Genomic DNA, 17,733 nt, shown 5'->3' with positions numbered 1-17,733 from the left:
ACGGCATGGCGGTTGAACGCCAGATCCTAAAAGGGAAAGGCATTCCAGAAGTAGTCATTCCTACCTTGATTAAGGCACGGAAGGAAGTCACCGTGAAACATTATCACCGCATTTGGCGAAAATATGTAGCGTGGTGCGAGGATCGGAGGGTTCCGACGGAGGAATTCCAACTGGGTCGTTTCCTACATTTCCTGCAATCAGGATTATCTATGGGTCTCAAATTGGGATCCATTAAGGTTCAAATTTCGGCCCTGTCAATATTCTTCCAAAAAGATTTGGCCTCTGTCCCTGAGGTCCAGACTTTTGTCAAGGGAGTACTGCATATACAGCCTCCTGTGGTGCCTCCGGTGGCACCGTGGGATCTAAATGTAGTTTTAGATTTCCTCAAATCCCATTGGTTTGAACCATTGAAAAAGGTGGATTTGAAATATCTCACATTGAAAGTGACTATGTTACTAGCCCTGGCCTCTGCCAGGAGAGTATCTGAATTGGCGGCTTTATCTTATAAAAGTCCTTATCTAATCTTCCATTCGGATAGGGCAGAACTGCGGACTCGTCCGCATTTTCTCCCTAAAGTGGTATCAGCATTTCATCTGAACCAACCTATTGTGGTGCCTGCGGCCACTAGCGACTTGGAGGACTCCAAGTTGTTGGACGTTGTCAGAGCCTTAAAAATATACATTGCAAGGACGGCTGGAGTCAGAAAATCTGACTCGCTGTTTATATTGTATGCACCCAACAAGTTGGGCGCACCTGCTTCTAAGCAGTCGATTGCTCGTTGGATTTGTAACACAATTCAACTTGCACATTCTGTGGCAGGCCTGCCACAGCCTAAAACTGTAAAAGCCCACTCCACAAGGAAGGTGGGCTCATCTTGGGCGGCTGCCCGAGGGGTCTCGGCATTACAACTCTGCCGAGCAGCTACGTGGTCGGGGGAGAACACGTTTGTAAAATTTTACAAATTTGATACCCTGGCAAAGGAGGACCTGGAGTTCTCTCATTCGGTGCTGCAGAGTCATCCGCACTCTCCCGCCCGTTTGGGAGCTTTGGTATAATCCCCATGGTCCTTTCAGGAACCCCAGCATCCACTTAGGACGATAGAGAAAATAAGAATTTACTTACCGATAATTCTATTTCTCGGAGTCCGTAGTGGATGCTGGGCGCCCATCCCAAGTGCGGATTATCTGCAATACTTGTACATAGTTATTGTTAACTAATTCGGGTTATTGTTAAGGAGCCATCTTTAAGAGGCCCTTTCTGTTGTCATACTGTTAACTGGGTTTAGATCACAAGTTGTACGGTGTGATTGGTGTGGCTGGTATGAGTCTTACCCGGGATTCAAAATGCCTCCCTTATTGTGTATGCTCGTCCGGGCACAGTACCTAACTGGAGTCTGGAGGAGGGTCATAGGGGGAGGAGCCAGTGCACACCACCTGACCTAGTAAAGCTTTACTTTTTTGTGCCCTGTCTCCTGCGGAGCCGCTATTCCCCATGGTCCTTTCAGGAACCCCAGCATCCACTACGGACTCCGAGAAATAGAATTATCGGTAAGTAAATTCTTATTTTTTGTATTGTTACATAGGGACCTTCGTATTAAAAGTCGCAGAAGCGGGGCAATTTTTTTTTTTTTAGCAATATCGCGGCAGGAATAATAATTTTTTATATTATTAATTATTCCCGGCTATGGACTAATAATTTCGATAAAGCGCTGTCCCTGTAAAATACTGCCCGGTAAACTGAAAGAATATTTCGTATTTTTGGAAGACCCCTCCATAGTTTCCGACATTGCGCAAGCGCACAGCTTCAGTTTGCGAAACTCTTCGGCGGCGGACGGAGGCTGCGGAAGAGGGATCACAAGAGACTCGCTTCCAAAAATGCCTCCATAGGCTTAATGCGTCTACCTCCATACGCTTTTTGGAGCTTGGTACATAGCGGTCAGACCGTGGACCTCTATGAGAATAATGGGTACTGCGATCTGCGGCGCTGGTTTGTCTTTTGCGGCATGTTTCTGTGGAATCTTCTGCATTTGGCTATTGATACTTTTAGCCGGGAAATATGAAATGATGCAGACACTGCAGTTTCGGCATCATTGTATGAAAGACAGGCTGGATATAAATAGGCCCCCCTAGTCACACAATAGACTCAGTCCTACATTAGGGTCTACATCAGGCATGTCCAAACTGCGGCCCTCCAGCTGTTGTGAAACTATATATCCCAGCATGCCCTGACACAGTTTTGTTGTCAGAGAATGCTAAAGCTGTGTCAAGGCATGCTGGGATGTGTAGTTTCTCAACAGCTGGAGGGCCGCAGTTTGGCCGTGCCTGGTATAGATGATGTTATAAAGAAATGATTATAGATTAGAAAGAGGAGGATGAGATGAGGAGGGAATTGAATAATATAATATTACTTCCTATGCACTTTATACTATAGAACTAATGGAAATGCCTTCAGCAGGAAAAGCTAGTTGTAACTTAATATATATATTTTTAGTACCAAACCTTTTTCTGACCTAGAACTTGTAAGTAACCTAAAATATCTAAAGTTTCACTGTGTGTTGTATAGCAGCCAAAGTTAAAGAGGCCGGGCGCAGGGGTGGGAATCACAGGGTGTGCGGCCGCCGAGGGAGCCCTCCCAGAGGTGAGGGTGGACCAGCAATGCAGCTTTCACCCCTCTTTAGATGTACAATCACAGTCTAAGATGCTTATCTTGCACATGGGGGGGTCATTCCGAGTTGATCGGATGCTGCCGATTTTCGTTGCGCTGCGTTCAGGTCTCTACTGCGCATGCGTATGCACCGCAATGTGCACGCATGTCGTACGGGTACAATGCGGCTCGTGTCTGAGCGTTGGATTTAACGAAGAATCCATTCGCACAGCCGATCGCAAAGAGAGTGACAGGAAGAAGGCGTTTATGGGTGTCAACTGACCGGTTTCTGGGAGTGGTCGGGAAAATGCAGGCGTGTCCGGGCGTTTAGAGGGCGGGTGTGTGACGGCAATTCCGGCACCAAAAAGACTGATGTGATCGCAGCGGCTGAGTAAGTCCAGACCACTCTGAAACTGCACAAAATGTTTTTGTAGGGCTCGGCTGTACAGGCGTTCGCACACTTGCAAAGCGAAAATACACTCCCCAGTGGGCGGCGACTATGCGTTTGCACGGCTGCAAAAAACAGCTAGCGAGCGATCAACTCGGAATTATTATTATATTATACAAGGTACAGTATCCTATTCCCAAGGATGGGTCCCGGCACTGGACACTGGTTCTGAATGATACTATAATATAAGCTACAACTTTAATGATCTGTAAGAGCAGCTGATGCATTCATAAATACACATGTAAAAGTTTCCATTCCTTGGCAGGATGTGTGTTGTTTGATAGTCTCTGTTATCAGGTGAGAAAACACCCACCGTTACTTACCTGACACCCGAGGGCGGCTCTCAGGAAGGACAGTATGCTGTCTGATATGGGTGCCGCTCCTGTCACCATTATCCGCACACGCCCGCCCATTGTCTCCTAAAGGGTAAAACCAAAACACATTTATTTTCTGGATAAAAATAATAATTTTTTGTGGGAAAAGAGAGATTCAGGGTATTAAAAAAAAAAGCAGAAACATGTTAATTAAAATAAACAGTTAAAAGAATCTCTCCAATAATGTTATAATTATAACCATATAAAATAAAACACATTCGTTCCTAAAGCCCCGGACACAGCTGTTAGTCCGCAGCAGCTGCTCCTGTTCCGCTCTGGCCATTGAACCTGTGGCGAGACCGGTGGGCACAGCTTATTGTAATGTACGGCCATTTGAATTTGCCCACCCAGCATTGATTTCATCTTCAGTCCCTGCAGGACGTGTACGCCGGCCACCAGTACACACAGCCAGATGCACTGATACAGCTGTAGATATATCGGACATCGCCTGTGCTGCCTATCTGACGCAATATGGCGTTCACAGACATAGCGGTTGTTAACACCCGCCGATCGGTAAACGATGTTCCAGCATCCCTACGGCATGTGCCGTGTCTCCATCTGACCACAGCCTCCTGTACGTCCGGGAACGTAGACTCTAGCGGGGACATGCCTGGAACACTCCCAGAATACGCCCACTGAGCGGACCATTTTTAGCGTGCACTACTAGCCGCCTCCCAGTCGCCGCCTAGAAACGCCCATCACTTTTCTATAACATTTTGTATACTGTCTGCAGGGCAGCCAAAAGGTGGGGACTGTGGGGACTGGTGTCCCGGGCCCTTACAGAGAGGGGGGCCCACCCCAGGCTCCTACCGCCAATACCTGTAGAGCTGCACCAACCTGTGAATCAACAGCGGTCTAATGCGCAAGGAAGATTTCTTAAAACACGTCTTCCCTGCGCATTAGCTGTTCCTGTTGATCCGCAACACTCCACCTATATGTAACATCACAATGTATGACATCACATAGGGGTGGAGCAGTGCGGCACAATCTTTTTTGGGAGGGAGGGGCCCTGTCTATTTTGTGTACATGTGCAGCAGAGCAGTACAAACAGATATTGTGCAGTCTCTGCACAGCCCAGGACTCACTCAGCCACTGCGATCAATACAGCCTGTCCGGGACCGGAATTGACGTCAGGAACCCTCCCTGCTAACGCATGGACACGCCTGCATTTTTCCAGACAGTCCCTGAAAAGGGTCAGTTGACACCCACAAACACCCTCTTCCTGTCAATCTCCTTGCGAACGCCCGTCCGAACGGATCCGTTGCACAAACCCATCGCTGAGCGGCGATCCGCTGTGTACCCGTGCGACGTGCCTGCGCATTGCGGTGCATACGCATGCGCAGTTTGGATCTGATGGCCCGCTGTACGAAAACGCAGATTTGAATTACCCCCATAGTTGGGTAACTGGGAGAACATATAGTCATGTTGGTCTTTCCGGGACAGGAGAATAAAAGATTGTCGGCTAGTTATGCTAGGCAACGTGGAAGGGGCCGGGGGTGGCCGACGTTCGGGAAAACGGGGCCGTGTCGCCCCTGTTTTCCAGGAGTGGCGAGGCCAAGGACTGCATTGCGAGACCTAGTTTCCCTGGCTTCGCAAGCTGCCCTGGGATGGCAAGGCTGAGAAATCTTAGGCTCACTCAGCCTGCCATCGCGGATGAACATTGCAGCCATCGGTCGCGATGGGCATCTCAGATAGCGATCGTATCGCAAATGCTGGGTGGTATGCATCTCCGCCTGTATTTGCATGGCTAAGGATTGCAATTCCAAACAGCTTTGCAACTGCAATCCTTAGTGAAGTAGGCCTCCTGTTTGTAGAATATACGCTTTAGTAAATCTACCCCACACTGTATCAACAATGGACTAAGGGGAGAGTATTTGTTAATTATACTGCTGCGAAAATCCGGGGGCGATTCAGTGGAACAGGGTTAACCCAGGTCAGCGTTCAGTGTTGGTGCTGGGCAGGACCCGGAATCGAGGTGCAGTGTAGACGGGTCAATGCGACCCGGGACTTGTTTACTGTATAATAAGAGCCGGCACTGGGAGATGATCTCATCTCCAAGCGTAGACACTGCACACGTGACCAGTGACGTTGTTGACCCGGCAATAAGCCGTGTCCTGCCGCCAGTCTGAAAGGAGTCAGTCGGATCACACCCAGGTTGGACTCGTATACAAAATCCCAGTTGCGACCCGGTATTTTAATCTGAAAGGGGTATAAGCCACATATAACACTATAGCCGGGTGTTAGACTTCCCTTGTTCTACGTAGAGTAATGGTTCATAAACAGAATACACACTATAACTGCTCACTGATAATAAGCTTGGTTATAATAGAGAGTATATCAGTCTCTTCTAGGAAACGTAACTCACCTGAACCTTATTGAATAAGAGCTTATCCCAGATACTGTCATTCCGGATTATTCCTTTCTTGACTTCAGCAAACTTACAAGCGACCGCAAACTCTAGAACTTTCTTCTGGAAGGGTGTTTGGGCCCCGCTTTGTATCTGAGGGAAATTATTCACATATTGCTGGTAATGTACAATGCAATCATCCCCCCCCTCCTCACTAATCCAACATCGATTCCCTTGGCTGATGTATGTGTCAGGCAGAGGTCCCAGGGAGTAAGCGGTACAAGAGGAAAGAGGGGTGGTACATGGTGAAAAAGGGGTGGCACATGCTGACAGAAGGGTGGTACATGGCGACAGAGAAGTGGTTACATGGTGACAGAGGGGTGGCACATGATGAAAGAAGATGGTACACGGTGACAGAGGGGTGGCACGTGGTGAAAAAGGGGTGGTACATGATGAAAGAGGTGTGGCACATGGTGAAAGAGGGGTGGCACACAGTGAAAGAGAAGTGGTTACATGGTGAAAGAGAAGTGGTTACATGGTGAAAGAGAAGTGGTTACATGGTGAAAGAGAGGTGGCACATGATGAAAGAAGATGGTACACGGTGACAGAGGGGTGGCACATGGTGAAAGAGGTGTGGCACACGGTGAAAGAGAAGTGGTTACATGGTGAAAGAGAGGTGGCACATAGTGAAAGAGGGTGGTACACGGTGGCAGTGAGGTGGTACTTGGTGAAAGAGGGGCGGTAATCTGTGACAGAAGAGATTACATGGTGAAAGAGGGGTGGTACATGATGAAAGAGCAGTGGCACATGGTAAAAGAGGGGTTTTACATGATGAAAGAGGGGTGGTACACAGTGAAAGAGAAATGGTTACATGGTGAAAGAGAAGTGGTTACATGGTGAAAGAGGGTGGTACACAGTGAAAGAGAAATGGATACATGGTGAAAGAGAAGTGGTTACATGGTGAAAGAGGGTGGTACACAGTGGCAGAGAGGTGGTACTTGGTGAAAGAGGGGTGGTAAACTGTGACAGATAAGGGATTACATGATGACAGAGGGGTGGCACATGGTGAAAGAGGGGTGGCACATGGTGAAAGAGGGGAGGCACATGGTGAAAGAGAGAAGGTGCAATGAAAAAAAAGGTGCAATACTGGTGAAAGAGGGAAGGTGCATAGTGAGATGGACAGTACATGGCAACACAGGGCTGGTATATGGTGCAAGAGAGGAGGGAGATGCACTGTGAGAGAGGAATGGTACATAGTGAAAAATAAAAATGGAGCAGTACCGATTAAATTGGGGAGATGCATAGTGAAAGAGGGGTGGCACATGGTGACAGATTGGGGTACATGGTGATAGAGGGTTATCACTGGTGAAAGAAGGGTGGTACAAGGTGAAAGCGTCATGTAGAAGAGAAGGTCTCTGGGACAGTACATGGGGTGTGAAGTAAAGTGTTGGAAGGCGGCCACCACAATTACAGACATTCCTGTCAATTCTTCTCTGATCTTCTATATTATATTTATATGCTTTATGGATGAAATATTCTCTGGTATTGGGAGTACCTGCAATGTGTCCCAACGCTTTAGCTGTAATTTATCAAAATACCAAAACTAGGATCTCCCTCCCAGCAGCACAGTGATGCCCGTTTCTAGTTCTCTATTGTAGTGTGTTAGTTGTGCCCTGTATTCTCACAATTCCGGAGCTGTCAGGGTTAGGGGTAAATGCAGAATTTCTGCTAACTTTCTACATTTTAGCGCAAGATTTGCAGAGAAAAGGCAAACGCCAACACAGTGTATTTACATGCTATTGTTTAGTTGGATCACTCTGTGTCCTGCATAACATTAGTTACATTTGCACCAGATGGACGTCATCCATATCAATGTCTATAATTATGACCCCTTAAAGCGAATAAGAAGCTTATCGATAGAGTACAGATGCGGCTTGACAGATGCAGTAGTAAATGTGAAAATGCATTACCCTATTTATACACAATATAATAATGTGTTTAAGTACGGCCCCATCTGGAATACTGTGTCCAGTTCTGGAGACCATATCTCCAGAAGGATATAAATACATTAGAGAGTGTACAAAGAAGGGCAACTAAAATGGTGCATGGCCTACATCACAAAACTTACTTGGAAAGGCTAAAAGATCTTAACATGTATAGTTTGGAGGGGAGAAGGGAAAGGGTGGACATGATAGAACTTTCAAATATACCAAGGGTTTTAACAAAGTTCAGGAGGGAAACGTTCTTCAAAGGAAGAGAAGTATTAGAACTCGAGGACATACACAGAGACTGGAGGAGGCAGGTTCAGGGGAAATTTAAGGAAAAATTACTTCACAGAAAGGGTAGTGGACAAGTGGAACAGCCACCCATCAGAGGTGGTAGAGGCTAAGACTGTAGAGCAATGTACACATGCTTAGGATAGACATATGAATATCCTTACAAAGAATTAAGGGTCAAAATGGGTTGAGATTACCTAAAGGATAAAAAAAGGGGCCGACTAGATGGGCCAAGTGGTTCTTATCTGCTGTCACATTCTATTTTTCTATGTTTCTATAAGTGTTATATACACAGTAAATAGAAGTTTCTTGAGTTATTAGTACATGCAAAAGTCTCCTTTTCAGTATAAAATGAGTATAAATAGTAACATAAATACAAAGTAAATATGTAATTATTATACATAGTTATAGGTAATAACCGTGACCTGCGTGTCATTGCCCGTCCTGTTTTCTGACATTACAGTCATAATGAGACCCAAGACAATGCAATACATAGGTATAATATATATATATATATATATATATACACACATACATACACATACATACACCGGGTTGGACTGTCCCACAGGGGAAACCACTGTGTATGTATATATATATATATATATATATATATATATATATAAATATAGAGGGTCCACACTCACGTTTGTTTATGAAGAAAGTGCTGGGGTGACTTCCAATGAGGGAGAAATCTCACTCCAATATATTTCCAAATTAAGGGAGCACTCACCAGTCTTCAAATAGATCAAGGCAATTTATTCAGACCATCAGCATATCGTTTATGTCGACGTTTCGGTCACAATTCGGTCAGAATTGTGACCGAAACGTCGACATAAACTATATGCTGATGGTCTAAATAAATTGCCTTGATCTATTTGAAGACTGGTGAGTGCTCCCTTAATTTGGAAATATATATATATATATATATATATATTATATACATATACATATATTCAGGGCCTACACCTCATTGTGGTGGGAGGTGCCCGAATGCCCCTTTTACACATCAGCGTACCTTGTCGTAGATCCGGTTCAGCAGTCTGGGCACAGTGGGGAAGACTGTAGGTCTCAGGGTCTTCATATCATCCGTTAATAACCGTATGTCCCCTTGGAAGAAGCCCACCTTCGCTCCTGAGCATAATACTATTGTCTGGGTGCAAAGCACAGATACACCATCAACAGTCCAAAGCACAGACATATATATTACACAGATATAATAGAAATGCTACAGATCTGTGGAGCTTGTTTCTTGAATAATAATTTATTTGTGAGTAAAAATATGTTTAATCTTCAACTTTGTTGCTAGAATATTATTCATGCATTTGCTGGTGAATATTCACAACTATTTAGTCTCTGCAATATTTTGTGACGCCACTTTTACAAAAAGTTTGATGTCCCCCTGACATAAACATATTACGGGCTGGTTCGCATCTGTCCATTTATTATTTGCACTTTTGCCAGTTAATAAGTATAGCATAAAGTGACAATAACAAAAGCGAAAAAAGCCGTATACAGCATATAGGCATTGTTATTGTGTTTACGATGATGGGAATACAATGTGCTAGACGCTATCTCCGGGCATAGAACAGTCCTTACCTGAACCACCTTCTCAAACATGTGAGCCATCGGCAGATAAGATATCACAACATCAGAGGTCATTGGGGCAAAGGTGCTCTGTACAGTACGACAAAGGTTCCGAGTCAATAAACATTGTGCAAAAGTGATAACTGCATCTCATTGCCCTATATCTCTGCGCTGCCTAATAACTCAAATCATGGAGGCTAATTTACTGCGCCTGTGAGTATACTAAGGAGCCTAGCGAGCAGCACGTATGTTCTAGAATTTAGGAGTCTATGGGGGGTCATTCCAAGTTGATCGCTCGCTAGCTGTTTTTAGCAGCCGTGCAAATGCTATGCCGCCGCCCACTGGGAGTGTATTTTAGCTTAGCAGAAGTGCGAACGAAAGGATCGCAGAGCGGCTACAAATATTTTTGTGCAGTTTCAGAGTAGCTCAATACCTACTCAGCGCTTGCGATGACTTCAGACTGTTCAGTTCCTGTTTTGACGTCACGAACACGCCCAGCGTTCGCCCAGCCACACCTGCGTTTTTCCTGACACGCCTGCGTTTTTCTGAACACTCCCTGAAAACGGTCAGTTGACACCCAGAAAAGCCCACTTCATGTCAATCACTCTGCGGCCAGCAGTGCGACTGAAACGCTTCGCTAGACCTTGTGTGAAACTACATCGGCTGTTGTGAAAGTACATCGCGCGTGCGCATTGTGCCGCATGCGCAGAAGTACCTTTTTTTGCATCATCGCTGCACAGTGAACATTTTCAGCTAGCGATCAACTCGGAATGACCCCCTATGTACTAAGCTTTGGAGAGAGATAAAGTACCAGTCAGTCAGTTCCTAACTGTCACTTTTCAAACCTAGGGGTCGATTTACTAAGCCTTGGCTGGAGATAAAGAGGACTGAGATAAAGTACCAGCCAACCAGCTCCTAACTGTCATATTACAGGCTGGTTTGACAGTTAGGAGCTGATTGGTTGATACTTTGGGGTCTGTTCATGAAGCAGTGAAAACGGTGGAGAAGTGAGCCAGTGGAGAAGTTGCCCATGGCAACCAATCAGCTGCTCCGTATGATTGTATAGTATGCAAATTATAAATGTTACTTCAATGCTGATTGGTTCTTCTCCACTGGCTCACTTCTCCGCAGTTTTCAGTGCTTCGTGAATAGATCCCTTTATCTCTCTCCAAAGCTTAGTACATAGACCTCCTAATTCTTTGGAAGTAGAAAATGAACTGCAGTATACACCCTGTAAAGTCACTCCACTAACAACATTCACTGACACACAAGATGGAGCTAGGAGAGTGACGATGTTACACAGATATTGAGCACAAGAGCTTACAACAAGTAGCCGCTGATGGTACAAGATGTAAAGGGCCGAGCCGCATCACCATCAACATTTGTTTTTTTACATTTTCATTATGGTATAAATATATTGAATATAATTACAGTTGTATTTTGTTTCATTAGAAAATACATAGGGGTTGATTCTGCGCCGACGCAAGCGGCAATGCCGGTGGAAGGATAGTGCAGGTTTCAGCCTACCGTATGTGTGCCACAGAATGAAATACATGCAGATGGACGGAGTTCCTTAGTGCGGATGGAATCAGCCGCCCTACGACGGACTGCACTATGCATGCAATGGGTGGGGACCTTGGGGATGCATAGATCTGCTCTGCCTGGTAGGAGTATCATGGGCAGACTTTCGTGCTGGATTGTAGTGTGTGGACGGAGGTGGGGCACCTAGCTAATGGGCAAAACCGGGAGCACTGCAGGGGGGGCAGATGTAACATGTGCAGAGAGAGTTAGATTTGGGTGGGTTATATTGTCTCTGTGCAGGGTAAATACTGGCTGCTTTATTTTTACACTGCAATGTAGATTTCAGTTTGAACACACTAGAGATGAGCACCGAGTAAAACCGAATCCGCTCATCACTAGAACACACCCCACCCAAATCTAACTCTCTCTGCACATGTTACATCTGCCCCACCTGCAATACACTATGGTTTTGCCCACTAGCTAACAAATTTGCTGCTGCGATCAGGTCTGAATTAGGCCCTATGTCAGATGGATCTTTGACACGCAGACATGCAAGTCCAGATACTAATTATGATGCTGCGGACAGGACAACAGTGGGCGGGATCGGCTTTCACATGCAGCCGCACAGGTTTTCTGAAGACACCTGGCGGATTTGCGCATTAGCGTAAGCTAGTGGGCAGGCTGCCACAGCCCTCCGGAAAAGGTATATGCGTCTGACTCAGCCCAATACTGTTTATTATGGAGATTTGTTCTGTTACTGGCAGAGGAAAGACGGGGGGCACTGTGCTGGCAGAGGATGGAAGGGGGCAATGTGCTGGCAGAGGATGGAGGGGGGGGCACTGTGCTGGCAGAGGATGGAAGGGGGCAATGTGCTGGCAGAGGATGGAGGGGGGCACTGTGCTGGCAGAGGAAGGAATGGGGGCACTTGCTGGCAGAGGATGGAGGTGGGCACTGTGCTGGCAGAGGAAGGAGGGGGGGCACTGTGCTGGCAGAGGATGGAGGGGGTGCACTGTGCTGGCAGAGGAAGGAGGGGGTGCACTGTGCTGGCAGAGGATGGAGGAGGGGCACTGTGCTGGCAGAGGATGGAAGGGGCAATGTGCTGGCAGAGGATGGAGGGGGGCACTGTGCTGGCAGAGGAAGGAAGGGGGCACTTGCTGGCAGAGGATGGAGGTGGGCACTGTGCTGGCAGAGGAAGGAGGGGGGGGCACTGTGCTGGCAGAGGATGGAGGAGGGGCACTGTGCTGGCAGAGGAAGGAGGGGGTGCACTGTGCTGGCAGAGGATGGAGGAGGGGCACTGTGCTGGCAGAGGAAGGAAGGGGGCACTGTGCTGGCAGAGGAAGGAGGGGGGCACTGTGCTGGCAGAGTAAGGAGGGGGGGCACTGTGCTGGCAGAGGATGGAGGGGGCACTGTGCAGGCAGAGGACGGGGGGCACTGTGCTGGCATTGGATGGAGGGGGGCACCATGCTGGCAGAGGACATAGGGGGGCACCGTGCTGGCAGAGGACGGAGGGCACCGTGCTGGCAGAGGACGGAGGGTGGGCACCGTGCTGGCAGAGGACGGAGGGTGGGCACCGTGCTGGCAGAGGAAGCAAGGAGGAGGCACTGTGCTGGCAGAGGACGGAGGGGGGGCACCGTGCTGGCAGAGGAAGGAGGGGGGGGCACTGTGTTGGCAGAGGAAGGAAGGAGGAGGCACTGTGCTGGAAGAGGATGGAGGGGGGGCGCTGTGCTGGTAGAGGAAGGAAGGGGGCACTGTGCTGGCAGAGGAAGGAAGGAGGATGCACTGTGCAGGCAGAGGATGGAGGGGGGGGCACTGTGCTGGCAGAGGAAGGAAGGAGGAGGCACTGTGCTGGCAGAGGATGGAGGAGGGGCACTGTGCTGGCAGAGGAAGGAAGGGGGCACTGTGCTGGCAGAGGAAGGAGGGGGGCACTGTGCTGGCAGAGGAAGGAGGGGGGCACTGTGCTGGCAGAGGAAGGAGGGGGGCACTGCTGCAGAGGATGGAGGGGGGGCACCGTGCTGGCAGAGGATGGAGGGGGGCACTGCTGCAGAGGAAGGAGGGGGGGGGGGGGGCACTGTGCTGGCAGAGAACGGAGGGGTACTGTGCTGGCAGAGGAGGGGGGCACTGTGCTGGCAGACGATGGAAGGGGGCACTGTGCTGGCAGAGGACAGAGGGAGGCACTGTGCTGGCAGAGGACAGAGGGAGGCACTGTGCTAGCAGAGGACGGAGGGGGGCACTGTGCTGGCAGAGGATGGAGGGGGGGACACTGTGCTGGCAGAGGATGGAGGGGGGCACTGTGCTGGCAGAGGACGGAGGGGGCACTGTGCTGGCAGACGATGGAAGGGGGCACTGTGCTGGCAGAGGACAGAGGGAGGCACTGTGCTAGCAGAGGACGGAGGGGGGCACTGTGCTGGCAGAGGATGGAGGGGGGACACTGTGCTGGTAGAGGATGGAGGGGGGCACTGTGCTGGCAGAGGACGGAGGGGGCACTGTGCTGGCAGAGGACGGAGGGGGGCACTGTGCTGGCAGATAACGGAGGGGGGGCACTGTGCTGGCAGAGGACGGAGGGGGGCACTGCTGGCAGAGGAGAGGGGGCACTGTGCTGGCAGAGGAGGGGGGCACTGTGCTGGCAGAGGACGGAGGGGGGCACTGCTGGCAGAGGAGAGGGGGCACTGTGCTGGCAGAGGAGGGGGGCACTGTGCTGGCAGAGGACGGAGGGGGCACTGGGCTGGCAGAGGACGGAGGGGGGCACTGTGCTGGCAGATAACGGAGGGGGGGCACTGTGCTGGCAGAGGACGGAGGGGGGCACTGTGCTGGCAGAGGAGGGGGGCACTGTGCTGGCAGAGGATGGAGGGGGGGCACTGTGCTGGCAGAGGACGGAGGGGGGCACTGTTCTGTTAGCATGTATGCTGAGAGGTTGGGCTCCCCAAAGCTTCTGGATATAAGAACAAAGCTACAAATACAATCTATACCCTGTACTGTTCCCTTCTGATTAGTTTACACAGCTGTCAGCGCCTCATTATTATATAAACCCATTAATGTGTGTGACCTAAACCAATGGCTTAGAGGAACTGCGTGAGGGCCACCTACCTCCGTGTTTTTAAAGAAAGCCGAAGCACAGGCAACAATATTTTTATGGGTGAGCATTGCACCTTTTGGGTCACCTATTGGAAATACAATGAGACGACACAGATTAGTGTGGATCCAGCATCACAACCAGTGGATTATTCTCGGCAGTGTATCTAGGAATATATATCGGTATACGGCTTGGCTGTAATGCTCCTCACACTTTCAGTTTAGCAGTACAGTATATAATATTCATATCTTGTGTATGTAACACTTTAACCAACGGTTCTCATCCTCTTCCCTCATGTTTCCCCCACAGGTCGTGTTTAGAGGATCTCTGTCCGTGGGAGCAGGGGGGATAATTACTGACCCGGCTAATTAGATGATTACACCTGTGCATGTTTACAAAAATCCACAAAACATGACCGGCTGGTGGTACCTGGGGACCGCAGGAGAAAACCTCTACTTTATACCAAATGAGTTTTGGTAACAAAATAAGTTTCTATGGTACAAGCCTCACTCTATCTTTTTCTCAGACTAATTCATATGTTGGCTTGCCGTAACATCCCTGTAGTCCAGTACACCTATATATTACACAGATTTAATTAACAAAATGCAAAGTGAATGAACAGAAGAGACATCTAATTCAAATCAGTATCTGGTGTAACCGCCCTTTCACCCCTTACCTACAAAACAGCATCAAGTCTTCTAGGTACACTTGCACACATTTTTATATATATGTATTTAAGCCCTTACACTAATACCCCTTGTACACAGTCAAGACAGGGGGATGGGGGGAGGGTACAAATTACCTGGGCCCAGGTCTGATGGAGGGGCCCAGGCTCGTGCCTACTGTGATCAGGCCCTGCCCCCTGAAAAGTAGCTGGGCCTAGCCAGGCTCTCTACTGCCCTAGTTGGGAGGCGTGTCATGCTCCTGTGAGTGGGTGCTTCTGATGTGCTAGACACGCCCCCTCCGGTGGGGGCAGGGGGGCCCAGGATGTTGTTGCACCGGGGCCCAGAATTTCTCTTGGCTGCCCTGCTTGTACACTGCTGCTTCTGCCTGGGTTATTGCCAGGTTAACCCGGGTCACGGCTCAATGTAAAAGGGTCCAAAAACCCTGGGTGCAGTGACTTGGGAATCAAACCCGAGTAGCTTGCAGGGTTAAGGGGCAGTGTAAACGAACTCCCTTTACAGCATGGGGAGATATGGATTTCCCAGCACTTGGAGATTATGTCAAAACTGTATTTTTAGGGTGAGGGTGCTGGGGGCAACCTAGCATATTGGGTGCTCAAAGATGGTGAGTCTACACCCCATCACCCCCCCCCCCCCCCCCCGCCCCAATGTTACCCTCTATGTATTCACACCAACATAAAACGGCAGTGCGGAAATGTTGTCCTGGTTTGTACTGGGGCAGTGTTGGGAGGTCTGGTGATTAGTAGGTCCAATGCGTAATTGATCTCTTGGTAATAAAAAGATGGAAAGCTTTGATGACTTAAAAAAAAAAAAAACATTTGGTATAAGTGGAAAAAAAAGAGAAAAACTCTGTCATAGCTTCTGATCATTAACTCCCAAGATGATTATAATGTGCACTTACGGTACGTACACCCCTTTCACATCAAGCTTCAGACGCAGGATAATGCTGAGGAAACCTGGGAAGTGGGAAGTCCAGGAGCAGAGCATTCTGTCTCTCCTGGAGAGGGTCATGTTGGGAGGTATGAATCTGTAATTCATCAAGCTCCTAAAATACAACATTTTCAGAGCTTGACTGTGCGAGCACTCGCCATCATTTGCTCCCGCCCCCGATGCTTACCTATGGGTAGCAGTCCCAGCTTGCAAAGAAAGATCCTTCTGATCCCCTATAAATTGCACTTACTTAGTACGTACGTGCCTACTTTAAATTTCTCCTTCTCCCGGAGAGAAGACGCTGCAGGAGACATTGGGGGCGGGGGCGGGCTGTGACATCATCAAGCCCCACCCTTCACAAAGGAAAATGCTGCGGTTTGCGGGAAGGGGGCGAGGCTAAAATTACGCGATTTGCGTCCTTTTAACCCCTTCCCCACCCCACGGACCCGCGAATATGGGAGATTATCTCTTCATCCTGACCACATCACTAGGGTGCGAGCAGTATGTGGGAGACCTGCCTATTCTTCCGGGGGGGCTACCCCATAAAACGAGAGCCTCCCGCAGCTTCCGGGAGAGTAGGCAAGTATGACAGTATCTTTCCCTAGGTGCACGGAGGTTATATAATCAGTTACTTATCAGTAATTGCATACCCTCCAACATTTTACACATGAAAACCAGTACAAATTAGGAAAGGGGCGTGGTCACAGGAAAAAGGGGCGTGGTCACGTCCCCTTTCCTATACTTTCAATGTTAATTTGGAGAGTCAAAAATCGGTACAAAGCCCTTTTTGGCAGGTACGGACCATAAAAAAAAAGGTGCAGTTGGAAGGTATGTAATTTTATTGATGTGTATTAATGTGTACGTACCTGTAGTGCCACTGGTGAAGCAGATCACACTCAGGTCATCGGGTTTCGGAGGCTGTAAGAGGAAACATGGTGAGTACCGCATAGCTACCTGCAGATCCATCCATTATGCCGGCGTCCCCCAGCTGCATCTATGCCTTATGTAGGCCCTCAGATGGGGATGACGCTATTATTAGAGACCCTGCAGCGCAGCGCCTTCCATCAGGGACAAAATACTCTGCTCCTGGGCTTCCCCCTTTATTAGTGATCGCTGTCCCCTGTTGTGAAACATCGGTCTCTCAATTATGTATGTCGACACAGGTGACGGCAGTGATAAATGCAGAGGGAAGCCCAGGTGCAGAGCATTTTGTACCTGATAGAAGGGGGCACGTTGGAGGGATTGCAGTCAAGCATCAAATTTTCTTCTGCAATTCAGAAGAAATCTATGACATAAAATTAAGACTTTACAGCGAACAGAAGTGGTTGTCTAAAAAACTGTCATTCACAAAGAATAAACTAGAAACTGGACAGGAAATAACAGAGAAAGAATGATACAACAATGATGTAACTGCACTGTGTAACGAATGGGATATTGTTATATATGGTTCTAGTATTTTGGATTAGTCATTTTCCGCTAGCGCAGTTTTTCTTGTCTCTCTTCCCCGACCTTGCTATCTCTGTCCCCCTCTTCCCCCATATCTTTCACTCTTACCTCACCTCATCACTCTTTATCTCCTGGGGGTTTCTCCCACCCATACTTGCCTACCCTCCCGGAATGGCCGGGAGGCTCCCGAAAAACGGGTGACCCTCCCGCCCCCCCGGAAGAGCAGGCAAGTCTCCCGATTTACGGGGGTCACCCCCTGCCCGCCGCCCACTTAACGAGTAAAGTGGGCGGTCCGGGCAGGCGATGACGCGATTCTTGTTGAATCGCGTCATCGTAACCACGCCCCCTGCTGTATAATGCCGGTAATTGTGGCATTACACAGCGGGGGCGTGGCTTAAATGACACGTT

At 48.7% G+C, this 17,733-nt stretch overlaps 1 protein-coding gene across 4 annotated transcripts in view; it reads right to left on the bottom strand.

Moving 5' to 3' along the window:
• The window catches only part of ACSL5 (acyl-CoA synthetase long chain family member 5), a 93,788-nt gene that overhangs the window by 25,810 nt on the left and 50,245 nt on the right, over window positions 1–17,733 (bottom strand). For all 4 annotated transcript variants that reach the window (XM_063962566.1, XM_063962569.1, XM_063962568.1 and 1 more), the window contains exons 9-14: window positions 16,746–16,797; window positions 14,281–14,354; window positions 9,688–9,765; window positions 9,107–9,241; window positions 5,831–5,965; window positions 3,415–3,510 (exon numbers count right to left, since the gene is read on the bottom strand). In XM_063962566.1, the coding sequence (XP_063818636.1) occupies window positions 3,415–3,510; window positions 5,831–5,965; window positions 9,107–9,241; window positions 9,688–9,765; window positions 14,281–14,354; window positions 16,746–16,797 (570 nt within the window). The remainder of the gene's footprint in view (window positions 1–3,414; window positions 3,511–5,830; window positions 5,966–9,106; window positions 9,242–9,687; window positions 9,766–14,280; window positions 14,355–16,745; window positions 16,798–17,733) is intronic.

The sequence above is a fragment of the Pseudophryne corroboree genome, chromosome 3 (assembly GCF_028390025.1).
Source record: "Pseudophryne corroboree isolate aPseCor3 chromosome 3, aPseCor3.hap2, whole genome shotgun sequence".
Classification (NCBI taxonomy): domain Eukaryota; kingdom Metazoa; phylum Chordata; class Amphibia; order Anura; family Myobatrachidae; genus Pseudophryne; species Pseudophryne corroboree.
The sequence above is the reverse complement of the archived record's forward strand: the minus strand, read 5'-3'. Positions and strand labels throughout refer to the sequence as shown.